At 43.7% G+C, this 21,650-nt stretch overlaps 2 protein-coding genes across 6 annotated transcripts in view; both read left to right on the top strand.

The window, feature by feature from the left end:
- LOC134088410 (transcription termination factor 1-like) overlaps positions 1-21,650 on the top strand; it is a 22,612-nt gene continuing 962 nt past the window's right edge. The window contains exons 1-10 of one of the 3 annotated variants that reach the window (XM_062542357.1): positions 1-87; positions 1,154-2,326; positions 3,262-3,447; positions 3,737-3,815; positions 4,234-4,358; positions 5,294-5,492; positions 6,923-7,009; positions 7,335-7,400; positions 7,862-7,947; positions 9,651-10,582. In XM_062542357.1, the coding sequence (XP_062398341.1) occupies positions 1,177-2,326; positions 3,262-3,447; positions 3,737-3,815; positions 4,234-4,358; positions 5,294-5,492; positions 6,923-7,009; positions 7,335-7,400; positions 7,862-7,947; positions 9,651-9,781 (2,109 nt within the window). In that variant the 5' untranslated portion in view covers positions 1-87; positions 1,154-1,176 and the 3' untranslated portion in view covers positions 9,782-10,582. Of the gene's footprint in view, positions 88-176; positions 351-1,153; positions 2,327-3,261; positions 3,448-3,736; positions 3,816-4,233; positions 4,359-5,293; positions 5,493-6,922; positions 7,010-7,334; positions 7,401-7,861; positions 7,948-9,650; positions 10,583-21,650 lie in introns of those variants that run through there. The other 2 variants (XR_009939968.1, XM_062542356.1) reach the window with 2 other exon arrangements.
- Positions 13,247-21,650, top strand: part of LOC134088412 (transcription termination factor 1-like) — a 25,491-nt gene continuing 17,087 nt past the window's right edge. For 2 of the 3 annotated variants that reach the window (XM_062542362.1, XM_062542361.1), the window contains exons 1-9: positions 13,247-13,275; positions 14,178-14,834; positions 15,665-15,850; positions 16,245-16,323; positions 16,769-16,893; positions 17,750-17,948; positions 18,432-18,518; positions 18,826-18,891; positions 21,332-21,417. In XM_062542362.1, coding sequence (XP_062398346.1) covers positions 14,201-14,834; positions 15,665-15,850; positions 16,245-16,323; positions 16,769-16,893; positions 17,750-17,948; positions 18,432-18,518; positions 18,826-18,891; positions 21,332-21,417 — 1,462 coding nt within the window. In that variant the 5' untranslated portion in view covers positions 13,247-13,275; positions 14,178-14,200. Of the gene's footprint in view, positions 13,276-14,177; positions 14,835-15,664; positions 15,851-16,244; positions 16,324-16,768; positions 16,894-17,749; positions 17,949-18,431; positions 18,519-18,825; positions 18,892-21,309; positions 21,418-21,650 lie in introns of all 3 variants that reach the window. The other variant, XR_009939969.1, reaches the window with a different exon arrangement.

A 21,650-nucleotide genomic window follows, 5' to 3' on the forward strand; every position in this document is an offset into this window, starting at 1 on the left:
CGGAGAGAGATTTATCTTTGTGAGAATGCGCTGGTTCACTCTCACCAGCGAAAAACGTGTACACACACACGAGTGGATTTTGCTTGGGTGAGTAGTCGAAGTATATCGATCTACGTAACCGTTACTGTTATCAAAGTTTGCGTATTCAATTCAATTCAATTCAATTTTATTTATAGAGCGCCAAAACATTACACATGTCTCAAGGCGCTTCACAGAGCGTCAAACCTTCAAAGTGAGCCCATGAGCAACAGGGGCAAGGAAAAACTCCCTATAATTGGAGATATATATAGGAAGAAACCTCAGACAGATCCACGACGCGTATCATTATAGTCTTTGCAGTATGTCCGCCGGTAAGCTGATTATCGTATATGTGTATCTGTGAAGTCCATATTTTGACATACTTGATAGCTAATGTGGACGGTCCTTACTTTGTTTATCTAACTCAAAGAACGAAACGTTGTGGTTGAGGATCCCTAGATAATGTTGAATAGGTGTATGGTTGCTATGATGTACTTAATCAGATACCTGTCAAGTACCCTAAGAAGTGTAAACATGCTCTAATGTTTCTCTAATGTTGAGACACAACATGTCTATGGTCGGCATGTTGATAGATCACCTGGTCGGTGGCAGTGGCGGGGAAAACACTTAAACTGCTGGCCGTCCACGATGATGCCAACCATCCCTTGCGCACCGCTATCAGCCAACAGAGAAGCCTGTTAACACAACAGATTGCTTCTCCCAGAGTGCAACACAGAGAGACTAAAAGTTATTTGTCCCTCATGGCACTTTGAGGCTCATGCCATCAGACTGTACAAGTCCACTTGTGGAGGGAGGGGTGGAGCGCTGACCCTCCACACACAGTGCAGTAACTGGACCGATTGATCCATTAGTAGGCCTATCTGTCTAGAGGAGAGTGCATCTCCACAGACATAATTATTCACACTTTAACAACACGACCCTGCACTTCATATGTATATTTATTCTAGAAATATTTCTATAGATTTTGTTATACTCTTTTAACCTACTGTTATACTGTACTGTACCATAATGGTACTGAGTGACTGGAAGTCTGAATTTCCCTTTAGAAGTTTTGAACTTCATATCTGTGTATTTCTGTGTAGATGCAGGTTGATTTCCATTAATGCTGTTACAGGAAACGTCCTGTTCGAGGTGACCATGACGGAAGCAGAACTGTTGCCTCAGGAAAAGAAAAAGAAGAAAAAGAACAAGAAACACCGACCAGAGTTGGCGCCAGAACCTGGCAGTCCTCAAGAGACAGCCACCGAAGTGGACTCTGTCAAGACATACAAACACAAGAAGAAGAAATCAAAAGGACCTGAGGAAGATGACTTTACACCAGCTGAGGTTCCATGTGGAATTGGTGAAAGAAAAAAGAAAAGAAAACGTGAAGCAGAGAACTTAAACGTGACACGAGTGATGACGGAAGAGTCTGCAGACGTTGCTGTTCCCCAGGAGGGAGAAATTAAGAAGAAAAAGAAGAAAAAGAAAAGGAGAGCTGATGAGACGGTCTCCACTGGAGAGAACACAGAGGCAGATGTGTCGCTCACGCCGGTGCAAGTGGACAGTGAGGCGTCCCAACAGAAGCCTGCCAAGAAGAGCCAGTCCGAGAAGATCAGAAAAAACGCAAATTCTCAGCCTGCGGAAAACACACTCTCTCCTGCAGAAAACACACTCTCTCCTGCGGAAAACACACTCTCTCCAGCGGATGACACACTCTCTCCTGCAGAAGACACGCTCTCTCCTGCGGAAGACAGATTCGTTGCTCTTCCCCAGGAGGAAGAACTGAAGAGGAGAGAGAAGAAAAAGAAAAGGAGAGCTGATGAGACGGTCTCCACTGGAGAGAGCACAGAGGCAGATGTGTCACCCACGCCGGTGCAAGTGGACAGTGAGGCGTCCCAACAGAAGCCTGCCAAGAAGAGGAAGTCCGAGAAGATCAGAAAAATCGCAAATTCTCAGCCTGCGGAAAACACACTCTCTCCAGCGGAAGACGGACTCTCTCCTGCGGAAGACACACTCTCTCCTGCGGAAAACACACTCTCTCCTGCGGAAGACACACTCTCTCCTGCGGAAAACACACTCTCTCCTGCGGAAGACAGACCCTCTCCTGCAGAAGACACACTCTCGCTCACAGACACCACGCCTCACCTGGATGATGGGCTAAAGGAAGCACCTGTGCTGGACCTGGACGATGCTGTGCTCCAGGAGCTCAAGGAGTTTTTGCCCAACTTCCAGCTCCACGACCACGCCTGGGTTGTGAAGGTCATCAACTATGACCTACCCCGCTTCAGAGAATTCAAGACGCAAGGTGAACAAATATGCTGTGTTCGTTTGAGTGTGCTGGATGTTTGTTTGTTTATTTGTTTGAGTCTGCTGGATGTTTGTTTGTTTGAGTGTGCTGGATGTTTGTTTTTTTGTTTGTTCGGGTGTGCTGGATGTTTGTTGTTTGAGTGTGCTGGATGTTTGTTTGTTTATTTATTTGAGTGTGCTGGATGTTTGTTGTTTGAGTGTGCTGGATGTGTGGTTTTTTTTACGTGTTTGGCTTGTTATGTCAACTGTGTTGTGTGACTGGACAGTGGAGGGAGTGGGAGAGAGAGATGGGGTGGGATGGGGAAGTGACCCGGGCCAGAGAGAGATGGGATGGGGAGAGATGGGGTGGGATGGGGAGATGACCCGGGCCAGACGTGGGCCGAATATGGTACGGGCGCTGTAACAGTCGCGCCACAGGGTCCCCCTGCCCACTTATCTTAAACGGAGTGTAACTGCTCTGCTGGCAGGCATGGCACATTTCCAGAGGAGCAAGTTCATCTCTGTACAACCTGTAAGGAATGTGTGAATTGTACTGTATTTTGGTTTAACATAATAGAGGCCTTCATTAAGAAGTGATTTCTTGTTGTCGATGGAAGCTTTCATCATCGTTGAGTGCTGCTAGTTAGTTCTGCTATGGTATAACTGTGAGATTAACATGTGAGGTTGGGTGCTCTCCACTCTCATTATGTAGGGTTTTTCTGTGTGCTGTTAAGGGACCACTTCATTTATGTCACTGACTGGCCTCCGTCCTGGTTTAACATAATAGAGGCCTTTATTAAGAACTGATTTCTTGTTGTTGTCGAAGGAAGCTTTCATCATTGTTGAGCGCATTGGTTTTGCTATGGTATAACAGTGTGAGATTAACAGTGTGCTTTTAAGGGACCACTTCATTTATGTCACTGACTGGCCTCCGTCCTCTCACCTGTCCCACAGGTATCCCTGTGCGCACCGGGAGGTTCACTGCCTCCGAGAACAAGAAGCTGCAGCTGAATGTGAAAAACTTCCTGCTGATCAGCGGGATTGACAGCGCGGAGAAGCTTTTCAAACCACACCGCTTCCCGGATGAGATGTCTACCATCAGGAGTCAGAAGAGACAGCTCGGGTTTATTCGTAGTGTCTGTGAGTACAAATGTCGTGTGTGTCTGTGAGTATAATTGGCATGTGTGTCTGTGAGTACAAATGTCGTGTGTGTGTCTGTGACCGTAATGTCATGTGTATGAATGAGTGTTGATGAAATGGGATGTGGGTGAAAAATTGTTTTGCTTGTTTGTGTCCACTGCCGTTAGGCGGATTTAACATTATAACAGCAGGCATGTAACATTATAACATTGTAACAGCAGGGCTGGCATGTTGATGTTACTGGTAAAGCCTCCGCTGCTGCAGTGAGTTGTGTCATCTTTATGAACAGGTGCTGGGATACCTCGTAGCTGGTTCACCATCCTCGCACGAGCCAGGAAGATGTTTGACGAGGAGAATTACAAGGGAAAGTAAGCCCCAGCTTTTCAACAACTACTGTATGTCACTGTGCTCTTTAAAACTCAAGAGCAACTGAAGGAAGACTTTTGTTCAAATGTGCTCAAGCATACATTTTGTTATGGACTCAGGTGACTCAAAGCAACGCTAAAAAGGACTTGTACTCTGTCACACAAACGCTATTTGTTCATCCAGCAAATAATGATGTCCACTGACAAAGTAGAGTATGTTGCATGATATATAGGCGATATTGCGGTTATAGCCGATAGAGAGCCGTGAAGCGAATGCAAAAGTGTTGCTCTCCCTGTTACGAGTTGATGAACCACTGACATGATTTTGGAAACTTTATTTTAAGGTACAAAAAACTCTTTAGTGACCCTGGTGGTGGAACAGTTTCATGTGTGTAACCGTTATGTCTCATCCCCTCCCCAGGTTTACAGAAGACGAGAACGAGGCTTTGAAAAAGCTGCACACACTGCATGGGACAAACTGGTTGACCATCTCAGACAAGATGGGCCGCAGCCAAGAAGCTGTAAAGAAACGCTTTGCCATGATGTGTGAGTGATCAAACACACACCAAAACACCTGTAGGGCCCCAGATTACGTGACTGGTTAAGTGCAAAATGTGCAGTCTAAAAGCAACAATCTTGTCATAGCCAATACATTTCCAACGTTGTACACGAATATGAAAGGGCGGGAATGACGCTGAAGGATGAACGCCTTTTGTAATGTGACTTATTCAAGTGATTTATTGTCTGCGACATTCCACAACACCATGATGGAAAGTTTAACATGTCAGAATGTATGGTCCCAAGCCATAATGCAAGCTAATTCATACTGTATATATACTGAAATCTGGAGTATGTATGAACACAATTCATGCATTATTTGCTAGGCTGGCCCCTTCGTTGCAGTTAAAGGAACTCTGAATGCTTCAGCATTAACCAAGAAACTTTGGACAATTCCATGCTCCCAACTTTGTGGAAACAGTTTGGGGATGGCCCAAGGAAGGAAAATCCTTTTGTTAATTAATACCATGAGCAAGATGTTCATTGAAACATTGACAGATGAGCTCAGTGCTTTTGAATGTCTTCAGTTCATTTACGAGACAGTTTGCTCACTGACTGACTTCTTTGCCCAGAATTTAAATCAGGGCCCATAGTCTTAAAGGATTAGTCTTTGATTTTTACCCACTAATATGACATCTTGCCAGTAGTATTGCCAATAGTATTGCCTTTCATGGTGCACTAGCCGTCCATTCAGGTCTTTTGTGTGTGTGCTCAAAAGAAAGGTGGCCGTTAAGGTCAGATCAGCATTTCCATAGTGTTGTGGATGGTACGGTACATAATTTTGATATTAATCGTTCTGAAGATCCAGGAAGCTTGGGTCACCCCGCAAAGGCAGTCGTAAACTGTTTTTAATTAGTGTAAACACATCAGCTCTGTGAGTTCTGATCCTGTCTTGTTTTATGCTGTCACTTCCTGTCCCCCAGCTGAGGCTCATGGGTCATGGTCGGAGGCGGAGATGAAGACGCTGTTGACCAGCGTACGGCAGCTGCTGCTGGAGAGGGCGGAGCCTGATGCGGACGGCTCCTTGATCATCAAGAAGAGCGACCTGTACAAGAAGCTGGCCTGGGTGTGTGTGGCAGAGCAACAGCAGGCTCGAAGCTGGCTGCAGTGCAGGGAGAAATGGTGAGTATACTGTATGCCCATAGGGGGGCGCTATGGTGCAGAGAGAAATGGTGAAAGTATGCTGTATGCCCATAGGGGGGCGCTGCAGTGCAGGGAGAAATGGTGAGAATATACTGTATGCCCATTAGGGATGGGCATAATTAATCGACGATCAGGGATTGATCATTAAGAATTTCGTCGATGACATACATTTGTAATCAATTAAACTATTGTAGGTTGCGTTGCGTAGTGTGAGTCTTTTAAATTAAATTAAATTTAATTTAATTTCACTGCGTGGCAACAATTAAACGTTTTATAAGCCGGGGGAAGTGTTTGACGCCATTCTCAGTTACCTGCGAGTTTCCGTTTTGATTTTTGAAGTAGGCTAATCATGAAGAGGTCACGGTGAAGTGTGGCGTGGGACCATTTAAATTTTTAAAGTGACTTAGTTCGCTGCAAACACTACAATGACATGTATGGTTATGGTTATGCTAGCAGACGCCTTTATCCAAAGTAGGCTACACAACACGGCCATAACTCAAACTATAGCCTATGTATGACTTGACTAAATATAGCGGTGCATCCTGTAATGTTATTTACCAAACTGGTAATGAATCTCACTTTGAAGAAAAGAAGCAGCTGTTAGTGAGATTTTACCAGTCTGGTGATAGTAGGCTATGTCGTGACTGAATGTGATATGCTGGTCTCAATAAATGTAGGCTATAAGGGCAGCATATCATCTCAATGAACTTAGGCTACATCCATTGTGTCATTTTCTCAGCTCGTTGAGCATCGCATGTCCTCCATGCTAAATTCGAGTTGATGCTAGGTTGAAACTGAGCGCTATCAAAACGGAAACTCGCATTTATAAACTGAGAATGGCGTCAAATATTGCCCCTGTCTGGTAAAATGTTTCATTGTTGCCACACAGTGAAATTGATTTCATTGCTTCAAGACTCACACTACGCAACAAACACGTTGTGGTTTTGTATTTTTATTGCATTTTAAATGTAATAAATAATTAATTTTACTATGAAAATATTAATGATTAATCGATAGTTGATCGTTAATTCTCCCGACGATCGACTAAGAAAATTTAACCGAATGGCCATCCATAATGCCCATAGGGGGCGCTATGGTGCAGGGAGAAATGGTGAGAATATACTGCATGTCCATAGGGGGGGCGCTGGCCGCAGTGTCCGTACTACATTAGGTTCCAATTGGCCACCGAGACCTGTGAATGCCGTGTAACTGTGTAGCCATGTGAATGCCGTGTGACTGTGTAGCCATGTGAATGCCGTGTAACTGTGTAGCCATGTGAATGCCGTGTAACTGTGTAGCCATGTGAATGCCGTGTAACTGTGTAGTCATGTGAATGCCGTGTAACTGTGTAGCCATGTGAATGCTGTGTAACTGTGTTGATGTTCTCTTTGTGTCTCGCTTGTGTGCAGGATGGAATACCTCACAAGAAGAATGACGACTGGAGGAACGATCAAAGGGAGGAAGAGCCTAAATGGGCAAATCCAGCTGATCAAAGCGTACGTTTCAAACTGTCTGAGTCTGTCTGTTCATGTGTCGGCCATCTTGTCCTCAGCCTGTTGGATGGAGAACTGCTAAGTCATCCAAATAGTTGCTTCCTGTGTCCTCATCTCTGAAGCTTTGTTGGTCTTCACACTGTTACTGAAAAAACTGCTTTCAGTGATAGTTTGGATGCCATTTTCTGTGCAAATCTGTAGGACACACTTTCATCTGGTTGTCCAAGCCCCCCAGCTTGAGTGAATCAGTCTGCTGCGGTCCCTGTTGTCACTGAGCTTGTGTGTGTGTGTGTGTGTGTGTGTGTGTGTGTGTGTGTGTGTCCCTCAGACTCAATGAAATGGCTGTGGAGGACCCTGCAGACATCGTCTGGGACGACCTGACTCATCTCTTCGGGTAAGTGGGCCGTTTAGTGTGACGTTTGAGTGAAAGTTTGGTATTGATTCTGCAGATTATTGGTGTTTTAATATTGTAAGAGTCCTTGTGTCTCAGCCACAGAAATGGCTGAGACATAATGTTTTTTTGTAAGCAGGCACAATGTTGCCACCTACAATGCCAAATGGTATGCTCAATTAGTTGTTCCCCCATCAAACACATTAACATTGAAAAGATGTTTCAGAAACCCGCCCAGGAATCCCATATTTTGTCTTTCCTGTTATGATCGCTCTTCCCTATCCAACTCCAGACAGATACCTGTGGAGAACCATTTGTTTCAATGTGTAATATAATTACTACTACATTATATGTCTAACCTTGCGCTTCCTCAATTGAATTATCATTGGATTTTAAGTCAACTTGGTGTCTCCGTTTGTAATTAAGGAGCCGGTTTTTAATAGCATTCTTTATTCTCTCTGAAGGAACACTCCTCCTGACTATCTCCAAATGAGGTACTACCAGCTGAAGCTGACCTATGTCCCGGGCTGGAACACCAAGCCTTTCTGTGGTGAGTGCTGCCATCTGCTGGTTCGTTCACTAATAACAGGGGTTCGTTAAAGGAATACGCCACCCAAAAATGAAATTAACAGACATTTACTTGGAACTATATTCAGCCTCATCACAGGCGAAGCACCACTAGATAGGCGCAAAGTTCTCACGCAGTAGCACTTGAAACCCATCCCGTGAAGTTCCAGTTGAATCTAGAAGTTGGGAGTTTTCAAGTGCTACGTGAGAACTTTGCGCCTATTTAGCGGTGCTTCGCCTGTGATGAGGCCGAATATAGATCCGAAGTAAATGTACATAGAAGTAAATGTCTGTCCATGTAAGAGCCTCGTTCGATTTTTCATTATGATTTGTACTCGTTCTGAATACATGTCTCCCAAGATATATTTAGAAAAAAAATAGATGTCTCGGTCACTTTTTTTGGAGGACGTGCTAACTGACTCCCTTCATTTACAGCAACTGTGCTAAGCTAGAGCTAAAAACGCTGCCATCAAAGCAGGACAATGCCCGGACGGATTTTAATCTGGTTTTTTTCACTGTTCTAACTCTGGGGGTGACCGAGACTGGCTTAATTTCATTTTTGGGTGGCGTATTCCTTTAAAGGCTGTACATGGCTCGATGGTGTTTTGAGCCCCCAACGTCGTCTTCCAGGCAGCGCTGCCACTGTTGACTTAAAGGCACCTAATCCTACCCCGAACCATAACCTTAACCCATGCCTAACCCTAGTGCCTTCCAGGCAGCACTGCCTTGAAGACAACGTTGGGGGCTCAAAACACCAAGAAACCTGTAGATGACTGAGGCCATGTCCACACGGAGACGTGTTTTGGGTTAAACGCAGCCGTTTTGCATCGTTTTGGCCGAGCGTCCAAATGAATCCTGCAAACGCATAGCCCTAAAACGAATCTATCTGAAACCGGGTCCCAGAGTGCATAAGTCTAAAACGCAGCCCTCTAGCGTTCGTTTGGACGGGGGAAGACGCATACCTGCGTTTCGATGATGTCATCGCAACACTCCTTGACCTCTAGCCCATACCTGTCAACATTTAGTTGCAGTGAACTGCACCGGTTTCCTTATTTGGGTTTACGTTGCCAGGTGTTAGCCTATGACAGAACGGTTGAAATAAATTAAAAGTAAGTGTTTGCGTAGGGCCGTAGGCTATGTGTCGGGTGTATGGCAACCTGGTGTCTTTAAATGAATGGATCAGTGATTTTCGAATGAAGTATGATGGCCATGCAAATTACGAGAGTTTTCCGGGAGAAACAAGAAAACGGGAGGGCGGCAGGAGATGACCTTAAGATAGGAGAGAAACAAGGGGGAAACGGGAGTTTTGGCAAGTATGCTCTAGCCTTCCACTTATAAACTGTAAAAACAGTTTTCACCTCGAAGTCTCATTAAAACCTCTTCCTCTCCGTTTTTGGTGATTTGGTGAACTGAAACAGCGCCACGTATAGGCCTGGAATATGAAGTAGTGTGTTGAGTCATATTGAGATGGATCCGTTTGGACGCAAATACTCTTGAAACGCTGCCAGGGAAAACGGAGGGGGGGAAGATTGTTTTGCTACGTGTGGACTTGGCCTAAAACAGCCTCTTCTGTCTCGTTCTTCTTCCTCTGTCCTCCCCCTCTCTCCTCTGTGTCTGCCCCCCCCCCCCTCTCTCTCTCCTCTGTGTCTGTCCCCCCCCCCCTCTCTCTCTCCTCTGTGCTGCTAGACGTCGTCGATTTCCTGTATGGGAAGGTGCTGCCCCAGCTGGAGGCTCAGCTGGAGACGTGTGAGGAGGAGGACATGCCCTGTGAAGAACGCCAGACCTACAAGCTGTCCGAGATCTTCCCCGACTCCTGACCCTCCTAGCGTGTGTGTGTGTGTGTGTGTGTGTGTGTGTGTGTGTGTGTGTGTGTGAGGAGGAGGAGGACATGCCCTGTGAAGAACGCCAGACCTACAAGCTGTCCGAGATCTTCCCCGACTCCTGACCCTCCTAGCGTGTGTGTGTGTGTGTGTGTGAGGAGGAGGAGGACATGCCCTGTGAAGAACGCCAGACCTACAAGCTGTCCGAGATCTTCCCCGACTCATGACCCTCCTAGCGTGTGTGTGTGTGTGTGTGTGTGTGTGTGTGTGTGTGTGTGTGTGTGTGTGTGTGTGTGTGTGTGTGTGTGTGTGTGTGTGTGTGTGTGTGTGTGTGTGTGAGAGAGAGAGAGAGAGAGTGTGAGAGAGAGAGAGAGAGGGAGAGTGTGTGTGATTGTGTGATCTGTTTGACTCTTCCTCAAAACAATCACCCCCCACACCAGTAGAGCAGCGTGCTTCCTCTTCACACTGGATCTCCCCTGACTCATGAGCGAATGGCCAACTCCCAAATGAACTGGTTTGATTGGACAGGAGAACGGCACCCATATACAAACTGTGATCTGATTGGAACAGGATAAAGACACTCAGATACATGCAGAATGTGTATGACATATTTACATTTATTTTTCTTGCTTTGTTGGCCTTTTTGTAAAGAACTTCAGAGGAAATAGTTTTATTGATGTTAATGATTGAAGAAAATATCAGCTATGTGTTTTGTACTTTTTTCTGAAATTGATATTTTGAAATTTGAAAATATTATGCAATGTATCATGAATTGAATAGTAAATCAAATTATTTTAATCCAGTGTCTTTTAAGCATTGTTGTTATTGTTTGTGAATTACTAGTGAAAAGGGGAGGGGGGGGGGGGGGGGGGGGGGTACGACTCTGTACAGACTTCGTATGGCCTGGTACTCACAAAGGCGAATTTGGTATAAAAATCTCTATAATTTATATTTTGAAAGTTCATGGTATAATTATTCCATTTCACCCCCCTTTTATGTATGCACAACTTATTATTTTCACAGCCACACAATCTGAAGCTCAACTATGTGTGTCAAAGTAAAGTATGTGACTTTATGCAGTTTAGCATGGCATAGTACTCACAAAGGCAAATTTGGTATAAATATATGCACCCTTAAAGTACATGTTGTCAAACCCCCTTTTAAATAAGCACAACTTTAATTACTGTTTTTATCAGCCACACATTTTTACAGTTTTTGTCAGTCGCTTTGGTACATTTCTCGAATCATCCTTGAGATTTGTAATGTTAAACAGTAAGTGCATTTCTCGAAACTATTTGTACAAATGGCAAAACACCATGGATTACCTGCAAAAGCCAGTTTCTTGCTCAAAATCGTTAGTCCATCTCTCAAAACTAAATATTTGTGTCAATGAACATGTCAGTGCATCAGAATGTCAAGTCCTTGTGTCATTGTGTACGGATAAGACAATCAAATGGCTTAGTCATGTTGTCAGTATAACTCTGTACTCTGGAGGGATGTTCTGATGTAAACTATGGCTAGAATGTTAGTGTATGTGGGAGTTGGATTGACAATATTCACATTTACACTTTTACTGTTTTTTACTGCAATTTGTTGACAGACCCTGTTATTGTGCTAGCCTACAGAAAGGAAAAGACAGCACTGCACAGATTAAAGTGGGAAAAAATGAAATAAAGTAGACAATTGACCATAGTGGTTCTCAAACTTTTTCTTTCATTCCCCACTTTGATCAAGGGGGCTTTCTCGAGCCCCACCTGTCCATCATCGCTCTATAGAAAGTATAGGTCAAGCTCAAAATTGTCATATTTATAACGTCACTTGCTAAATATACATCAGTAGGCCTAACAAATAACAGTTAGGCTACAAAAGATAAATATCAGTTCAAAAATAGAGAAAATAAAAATCTAAATCAATGACCAATGACGTCAGTTTTTTGTCATTGACAAGATGTCAATCTTGCTTCAAAAAAAGCTGATTTCCAATAATACAGCAAAAGGGCCAACTACATGCTACCATTGTGTTATAAATGAAGTTCAACACTCTCAACCTCGTTCAAAATCTTATTCAGGTCAAGCCTTGACGCGAGCGCTTCCCTGAATGAAACAGTCCGTCTGTTGCGCATCGGGCATACCCTCTTTATCACGACGATAGCATAGGCTACCTGCTATCGTCTGTGCGCCAACCGAGCAAAGTCCCTCAGTTTTCCCATTTGATGTCCTGTTCTGCCAGGTAGACTAATTGTTGAGATCAATGTTGAATAGTTCATCTGCAGTGGCCCTACTTTTGGCATAGGCTACTCGCAGAATAGAATATCTTCGCCCGCTGTCAAGTTAACAAAGCGGACATAAGCAATAACTAAACCACCTTTGTAACTGTCGGTGGCCTTGTCCACTTGCAAGGCAAAACATGAGTGTTTGCGTTTGTCAAGCACTTGTTCTTCGAGATCGCAGAACAGCAATTGTGTCGTCGGACAGATAGCCAAGATATCCTTCAATTTTACTGCGCTCGTCTCGAACATAAACGGGTTTTTTTGTTTCCGCTGCAATTAAAATTCCGACATCAATAATTTTTTTCGGACTATGGTTCCAGGACAGACTAACATTTTCATCTGGTCAATGATAGGCCTATAAGAGTCTAGATTACCTTGTTTGTGTTTGTTTTGTGAGATGGAGGTGCATTCTCGTAATTATCAATAAAGGAAGGCACGGGCTACAGATTAAAAAGAAATCTCCGGTTTTTCACGTCAGCTCGCGCCCCACCTGGCATGTCTCTGCGCCCCACTAGTGGGGCGCGGCCCACAGTTTGAGGGACAATCTCGTTAGGGAAAACTGTAAATGCAGTAGGCTATTCTAGGAATTACAGCGCAGACTTCCTACACCTCCTGACGTTCTTGTCTTTTGGGCCACAAATTCTCATATGACAGCATTCAACCATTTTGCATGTAAAGACGTATACTATGAACTAATGCCTAAATGTGTGTGTGGGAGGGGGGGGGGGGGGGCAGATTTAGCTGAGAATTGTAGGTGTATGATAATTTGCATGGATGTACCAAAACATTTTCAACTTGATCTAAGGAATGAGAAACAGCTTTTTTGATGTGCACAATTGACACGATCTGAAGATTGAACAGGTAGTTTTGAGAATTTCAATTCTGATCTGAGAAATGTACCAAAGCGACTGAGAAAAGCTGTAATTCAACACTAGGCAATTAGGTAGAAGGTATTCAAAAAGACATTCTAAATAGGCCGGTCACGGACCAAAATAGCATTCTAAGGTGTATTTTCGATTTAAAGGTCTTATTAAATTATTTTCTAACTTAACCTTCCTTTTGGTAACATAAAGTTTTAAATGAATAATTTTCGTCCTCATGAATGGAAAAAGAATGTTCTGACTTTTATTTTGAAGGATTCGCGAATGGCGGCCTTAATGGAATTTTCTCTACTGTCGCTAGTTTCACACTACTCACACACACACGAGTCTATTTTACTTGGGTGAGTTGTCGAAGTAAATCGATCTACATTTACTGTTACAGAGTTTGCGTATAATTGTCTTTGCCGTTTGCAGTATGTCCGCCGATTGGCTGATTATCGTATCTGTGTATCTGTGAAGTCCATACTCTGACATAGGCTACTTAGCTAATGTGGACGGTCCTCAATGTTTATCTCTAACTCAAAGAACGAAACGTTGTGGTTTGAGGATCCCTAGATAATGTTGAATAGGTTTATGGTTGCTATGAAGTAGGCCTACTTAAATCAGATACCTGTCAAGTACCCCAAGAAGTGTAGACATGCTCTAATGTTTCTTTAATGTTGAGGCACAACATGTCTATGGTCGGCATGTAGATACGCTGGTCGGTGGCAGTGGCGGGGAAAACTCTTAAACTGCTGGCCATCCTCGATGATGCCATTGCCAACGTAATTGCGCACCGCAGCCAACAGAGAAGCCTGTTAAAGAACAGATTGCTTCTCCCAGAGTGCAACACAGAGAGACTCAAAGTTATTTGTCCCTCATGGCACTTTGAGGCTCATGCCATCAGACTGTACGAGTCCACTCGTGGAGGGAGGGGTGGAGCGCTGACCCTCCACACACAGTGCAGTAACTGGACTGATTGATCCATTAGTAGGCCTATCTGTCTATAGGAGAGTGCATCTCCACAGACATAATTATTCACACTTTAACAACGCTATCCTGCACTTCATGTATATTCATTCTAGAACTATATCTTTCTATAGATTTTGTTATATACGTTTTTTAAACTACTATTATATGTACTGTACTACCATAATGGTACTACTGAGTGACTGGAAGTCTGAATTTCCCTTTAGAACTTTTGAACTTCATATCTGTGTATTTCTGTGTAGATGCAAGTTGATTTCCATTCATGCTGTTACAGGAAACGTCCTGTTTGAGGTGACCATGACGGAAGCAGAACTGTTGCTTCAGGAAAAGAAAAAGAAGAAAAAGAACAAGAAACACCGACTAGAGTTGGCGTCAGAACCTGGCAGTCCTCAAGAGACAGCCACCGAAGTGGACTCTGTCAAGACACACAAACACAAGAAGAAGAAATCAAAAGGACCTGAGGAAGATGACTTTACACCAGCTGAGGTTCCATGTGGAATTAATGAAGTAAAAAAGAAAAGAAAACGTGAAACAGAGAACTTAAACGTGACACGAGTGATGACGGAAGAGTCTGCAGACGTTGCTGTTCCCCAGGAGGAAGAAGTGAAGAAGAAGAAAAAGAAAAAGAAAAGGAGGATTGATGAGGCGGTCTCCGCTGGAGAGAGCACAGAGGCAGACGTGTCGCCCACGCTGTTGCAAGTGGACAGTGAGGCGTGTTACGTCCCCCTTACGTCCTCCCAACAGAAGACAGCCAAGAAGAGCAAGTCGGAGAAGACCAGAAAAAACGCACCAGACATGACACCTCACCTGGAAGATGCTGTGGTCCAGGAGCTCAAGGAGTTTTTGCCCGACTTCCCGTTTCATAACCTCAAGAAGGTGTTGAGTGTCATCAAGTACGACCTGCCCCGCTTCAGAGAGTTCAAGAAGCAAGGTGAACAAATATGCTGTGTTCGTTTGAGTGTGCTCGATGTTTGTTTGTTTGTTTGTTTGTTTGTTTGTTTGAGTGTGCTGGATGTTTTGTTTTTTTTAGTGTGCTGGATGTTTGTTTGTTTGAGTGTGCTGGATGGATGTTTGTTTGAGTGTGCTGGATGTTTTTTTTTTTTTTTTTGTGCTTGATGTTTGTTTGGTTGTTTGAGTTTTATGGATGTTTGTTTATTTGAGTGTGCTTGATGTTTGTGTGTTTGAGTGTGCTGGATGTTTGTTTGTTTGTTTGAGTGTATTTAAAACTCTCAGTCATCTCCACAGGCTGCCCAATTATGTTTTTTTTTGCCTTGTTTGGATTGTTATGCCAACTGTGTTGTGTGTGACTGGACAGTGGAGGGAGTGGGAGAGAGAGATGGGGTGGGATGGGGAAGTGACCCGGGCCAGAGAGAGATGGGATGGGATGGGAGATGACCCGGGCCAGACATGGGCCGAATATGGTACGGGCGCTGTAACAGTCGCGCCACAGGGTCCCCCTGCCCACTTATCTTAAACGGAGTGTAACTGCTCTGCTGGCAGGCATGGCACATTTCCAGAGGAGCAAGTTCATCTCTGTACAGCCTGTTAGGAATATGTGAATTGTACAGTATTTTGGTTTAACATAATAGAGGCCTTTATTAAGAACTGATTTCTTGTTGTTGTCGAAGGAAGCTTTCATCATTGTTGAGCGCATTGGTTTTGCTATGGTACTGTATAACAGTGTGAGATTAACAGTGTGCTTTTAAGGGACCACTTCATTTATGTCACTGACTGGCCTCCGTCCTCTCACCTGTCCCACAGGTATCCCTGTGCGCACCGGGAAGTTCACTGCCTCCGAGAACAAGAAGCTGCAGCTGAATGTGAAGAACTTCCTGCTGGGCTGCGGGATTGACCGCGCGGCGAAGCTTTTCAAACCATACCGCTTCCCGGATGAGAAGTTGACCATCATGAGACAGAAGAGACAGCTCGGGTATATTCGTTGTCTCTGTGAGTACAAATGTTGTGTGTGTCTGTGAGCGTAAATTTCATGTGTGTAGAGTGAGTACAAATGTCATGTGTATGAATGTTGATGAAATGTGATGTGGGGAAAAGATTCTTTTGCTTGTCTGTGTCCGTAAATGTTGTGTGTCTGTGAGCATAAATGTCATGTGTCTGTGAGCATAAATGTAATGTGTATGAATGAGTGTTGATGAAATGGGATGTAGGTGAAAGATTATTTTGCTTGTTTGTGTCCACTGCCGATTAACATTACAACAGCAGGCATGTAACATTATAACATTGTAACAGCAGGGCTGGCATGTTAATGTTAGTGGTTAAGTGAGTGGAAGTTAAACTGTCTAGCCTCCGCTGCTGCAGTGAGTTGTGTCCTCTTTATGAACAGGTGCTGGGATACCTCGTTGCTGGTTCACCATCCTAGGACGAGCCAGGAAGATGTTTGACGAGGAGAATTACATGGGAAAGTAAGCCCCAGCTTTTCAACAACTACTGTATGTCTCTGTGCTCTTTAAAACTCAAGAGCAACTGAAGGAAGACTTTTGTTCAAATGTGCTCAGGCATACATTTTGATATGGACTCAGCACTCAGGTGACTTAAAGCAATACTAAAGCACTTTTACTCTATCGCACAAACAAATTTTGTAGTTTCTTATGTCTCATTCCATTAAACTACAGATCCGCTACCCGATCTGGTAAACTTACGTAGTACGGTTATAGCCGATAGAGGGCCGCGAAGCGAATGCAAAAGTGTTGTTCACCCCGTTACGAGTTGATGAACCACTGACATTATTTTGGAAACATTATTTTATACAAAACACTCTTTAGTGTTGCTTTAAAGATTCAGAGCTCATGCAGCACAGTACTGGGACAGTGTCATGTTTGTAACAGTTATGTCTCATCTCCTCCCCAGGTTTACAGAAGACGAGAACAAGGCCTTGAAGGAGCTGCACACACTGCATGGGACAAACTGGAAGACCATCTCAGACAAGATTGGCCGCAGCAATGAAGCTCTGAAGTACCGCTTTGCCGTGATGTGTGAGTGATCAAACACACACCAAAACACCTGTAGGGCCCCAATTTACGTGACTGGTTAAGTACAAAATGTGTAGTCTAAAAGCAAAGATCTTGTTATAGATGATACATTTCCAACGTTGTACCCGAATATGAAAGGGCGGGAATGACGCTGAAGGATGAACGCCTTTTGTAATGTGACTTATTCAATAAGTGATTTATTGTCTGCGACATTCCACAACACCATGATAAAAAGTTTAACATGTCAGAATTTATGGAGTCTGCATTATTTGCTGGGCTTGGCCCCTTAGTTTCAGTTAAAGGAACTCTGAATGCATCAGCATTAACCAAGAGACTTTGGACAATTCCATGCTCCCAACTCTGTGAGAACAGTTTGGGGATGGCCCAAGGAAGGAAAATCCCTTCGTTAAATAATACCACAGATGAGCTCAGTGCTTTTAAATGTCTTCAGTTCATGTACAAGACAGTTTGCTCTCTGACTGACTGTGTTCTTTGCCCAGAATTTAGATCAGGGCCCATAGTCTTAAAGGATTAGTCTCTGATTTTTACCCACTAATATAACATCTTGCCAGTGGTGTTGCCAGTAGTATTGCCTTTCATGGTTTACTAGCCGTCCATTGAGGTCTTTTGTGTGTGTGCTCGAAAGAAAGGTGGCTGTTTAGCTCAGATCAGCATTTCCATAGTGTTGTGGAATGTGGATGGTACGGTACATCATTTTGATATCAATCGATCTGAAGACTCAGGAAGCTTGGGGTCACCCCGTGAAGGCAGTCATTAACTGTTTTTAATTCGTCTAAACACATCAGCTCTGTGAGTATTGATCCTGTCATCTTTTATGCTGTCACTTCCTGTCCCCCAGCTGAGGTTTATGGGCCATGGTCGGAGGTGGAGATGAAGACGCTGTTGACCAGCGTACGGCAGCTGCTGCTGGAGAGGGCGGAGCCTGGTGCGGACGGGTCCTTGATCATCAAGAAGAGCGACCTGTACAAGAAGCTGGCCTGGGTGTATGTGGCCAAGCAGCAGCAGACTCGAAGCTATCAGCAGTGCAGGAAGAGATGGTGAGTATACTTTATGCCCATAGGGGGGCGCTATGGTGCAGAGAGAAATGGTGAGAATATGCTGTATGTCAATATGGGGCGCTATGGTGCAGGGAAAAATGGTGAGAATATACTGTATGCCCATAGGGGGCGCTATGGTGCAGGGAAAAATTGTGAGAATATACTGTATGCCCATAGGGGGCGCTATGGTGCAGAGAGAAATTGTGAAAATATACTGCATGTCCATAGGGGGCGCTATGGTGCAAGCTGGCCGCAGCGTCCGTACTAAATTACGTTCCAATTTGCCAAGGCCATGTGAATGCCGTGTAACTGTGTAGCCATGTGAATGCTGTGTAACTGTAGCCATGTGAATGCCGTGTAACTGTGTAGCCATGTGAATGCTGTGTAACTGTGTAGACCTGTGAATGCTGTGTAACTGTGTAGCCATGTGAATGCTGTGTAACTGCGTTGATGTTCTCCTCTTTGTGTCTCGCTTGTGTGCAGGATGGAATACCTCACAAGAAGAATGTCTACTGGAGGAACGATCAAAGGGAGGAAGAGCCTAAATGGGCAAATCCAGCTGATCAAAGCGTACGTTTCAAACTGTCTGAGTCTGTCTGTTCATTTGTCGGCCATCTTGTCCTCAGCCTGTTGGATGGAGAACTGCTAAGTCATCCAAATAGCTGCTGCCTGTGTCCTCATCTCTGAAGCTTTGTTGGTCTTCACACTGTTACTGAAAAAAGTTTGGAAGCCATTTTCTGTGCAAATCTGTAGGACACACCTTCATCTGGTTGTCCAAGCCCCCCAGCTTGAGTGAATCAGTCTGCAGCGGTCACTGTTGTCACTGAGCTTGTGTGTGTTTGTGTGTGTGTGTGTGTGTGTGTGTGTCCCTCCTCAGACTCAATGAAATGGCTGTGGAGGACCCTGCAGACATCGTCTGGGACGACCTGACTCATCTCTTCGGGTAAGTAGGCCGAGGTCTGGAACTAAAGGAGATGCTGAAGCTCCTCCTCCTGAGTGCTGCTTATTTACTCTCCCTCAGAGTTCTTGGTCGGTATTGCTTTCAGGGATTAAAGTTTTCCGTTTCTACGATGGATTTCCGTCAGTTGGTATCGGTAGTTTCATACTTGTAGATCACAGTATGTGTCTATTCCGGGGAATGCGATAGTAAACTAGAAAAGCACTCAGAGAGCGCAGACCTCTGCCTGTATTGTTCCTCCTAGGTTGTCATACATTTGAACCTAAACTATTCAGATCGCCACCACATGGCCATACCATGCTGTTACACCACTAAGATAAATACATAAACGCCTCCGGAATCCCAACAGAATTACGGATCACTCCCATTTTATTTAATTTAATCGCTTCTTCCTTGGGTCATGTCCGACCTTCCCTGAAAGTCCTAGTGCTACTGGACCTTAGCGCAGCATTTGACACTGTTGATCACAATATTTTGCTACACAGACTAGAACACTGGGTTGGATTTACAGGCATAGTTCTAAACTGGCTCAAATCATATCTACAAGAAAGGAGCTTCTTTGTTGCCATCGGCAACTGTACCTCAACACCAACATCCTTGACCTGTGGTGTTCCCCAGGGGTCGATCTTGGGGCCACTATTATTCAACCTCTATATGCTCCCACTTGGACAAATCATCCAAAATAATTTGATTTCATATCATAGCTATGCAGATGACACACAAATTTACTTAGCTCTGTCACCAAAAGACTATGGTCCCCTTGAATCTCTATGTCAGTGTATAGAACAAATCAACACTTGGATGGCTCAAAATTTTCTTCAGCTGAACAAAGAAAAAATTTAAGCAATTATATTTGGTAAAAAGGAGGAAAGAATTAAGGTTGCCACTCTCCTTGAAACAAAAGGATTGAAAGCAAAGGATACTGTTAAAAATCTCGGTGTATTAATCGACAGTGATCTAAATTTCAACAGTCACATGAAAATGATAACTAAATCAGCTTTTTATCACCTCAAAAATATTGCCAAACTGAGAGGGCTAATGTCAAAACATGACTTAGAAAAACTCATTCATGCATTTATCTCTGGCAGGGTTGACTACTGCAATGGGCTTTTCACAGGCCTTCCTAAAAAGACTATCAAACAGCTTCAGATGATTCAAAATGCAGCAGCTAGGGTTCTCACAAAAACAAAAAGAACTGAGCACATTACTCCAATTCTTAAATCTCTGCACTGGCTTCCAGTATGTCACAGAGTTGACTTTAAAGCACTACTAATTGTTTATAAATCAGTAAATGGAGCAGGACCTAAATACCTATCAGACATGTTTCAGCAGTACACACCTTCTCGTCCTCTGAGGTCTCAGGAGAAAAACTTCTTAGTAAAACCTGCTGTTAGAACTAAACATGGCGAAGCAGCTTTTAGCTGCTATGAGGCTCAGCTTTGGAACCAACTTTCTGATGACATTAAAAAGGCCCCAACTGCAGCCTGTTTTAAATCTAGACTTAGGACCAAATTGTTCTCAGATGCTTTCTGCTAACTGTCTCTTAATTATTCCATCTGGAGTCTTTTATGTTAATTATTCCTTATTGATTTGATCTTGATTTATGCTTTGTTTTTATTTTCTATTATGTTCTTTTTATTATTATGATTATTATTACTATTACTCTTTGCCCATCTATGCTTTTATCTGCTATAATTACTGTTTGGTTTTTGTTTATGTAAAGCACATTGAATGACCTCTGTGTATGAAATGTGCTATATAAATAAACTTGACTTGACTTGACTTGAAAATGTCATAGAAATCCATCCATTACTTTTTGAGTTATCTTGCTAACAAACAGACAGACAGACACAGACAGACACAAAAAATGTCTTTGGCTTTTATTTTGAAACTTGTCTATAAGGTTCTCATGTCATTCGGAGAGTGAAGCTTATCCTTTGAACGTAGCATCGCTATCACCTCTGGTGTAGCTTATTGGTTAAGGAGCTGCAGTCAGCAAATGTAATAATGTAAATAATAATGTCCCTCAGCAGTCAGACCTGTTTAAGACAAGAACCCTGTTTTAGTATGACGTTTGAGTGAAAGTTTGGTATTGACTCTGCAGATTATTGGTGTTTTATTATTGTAACAGTCCTCTATTGTAAGACAAAGAGTTTCCACCTACAAAGCCAAATGGTATGCTCAATTAGTTGTTCCCCCATCAACCACATTAACATTGAATAGTCGCTCAGGAATCCCATATTTGGTCTTTCCTGTCATGATCGCTCTTCCTTATCCAACTCCAGACAGATACCTGTGAGAACCATTTGTTTTAATGTGTATTATAATTTATCTACATTATACAGTATCTAACCTTGCTCTAGTCTACCTCAATTGAATTAACATGTCTTTGGTTTTTAATAGCATTCTTCAATTCTCTCTGAAGGAACACTCTTCCTGACTTTCCCCGAATGAGGTACTACCAGCTGAGGCTGACCTACGTCCCGGGCTGGAACACCATGCCTTTCTGTGGTGAGTGCTGCCATCTGCTGGTTCATTCACTAATAACAGGGGTTTGTGAAAAGCTGTACATGACTGAAACATCTTCTTCTGTCTCGTTCCTCTTCCTCTGTGACGCTGTCTGTGTGTCTGTCCCCCCCCCCCGTCCCCCCCTCCTCTGTGTTGTTGTCTGTGAGTGCTGCCACCTGCTGGTTCATTCACTAATAACAGGGGTTTGTGAAAAGCTGTACATGACTGAAACATCT

The sequence above is a fragment of the Sardina pilchardus genome, chromosome 8 (assembly GCF_963854185.1).
Source record: "Sardina pilchardus chromosome 8, fSarPil1.1, whole genome shotgun sequence".
Classification (NCBI taxonomy): Eukaryota; Metazoa; Chordata; class Actinopteri; order Clupeiformes; family Clupeidae; genus Sardina; species Sardina pilchardus.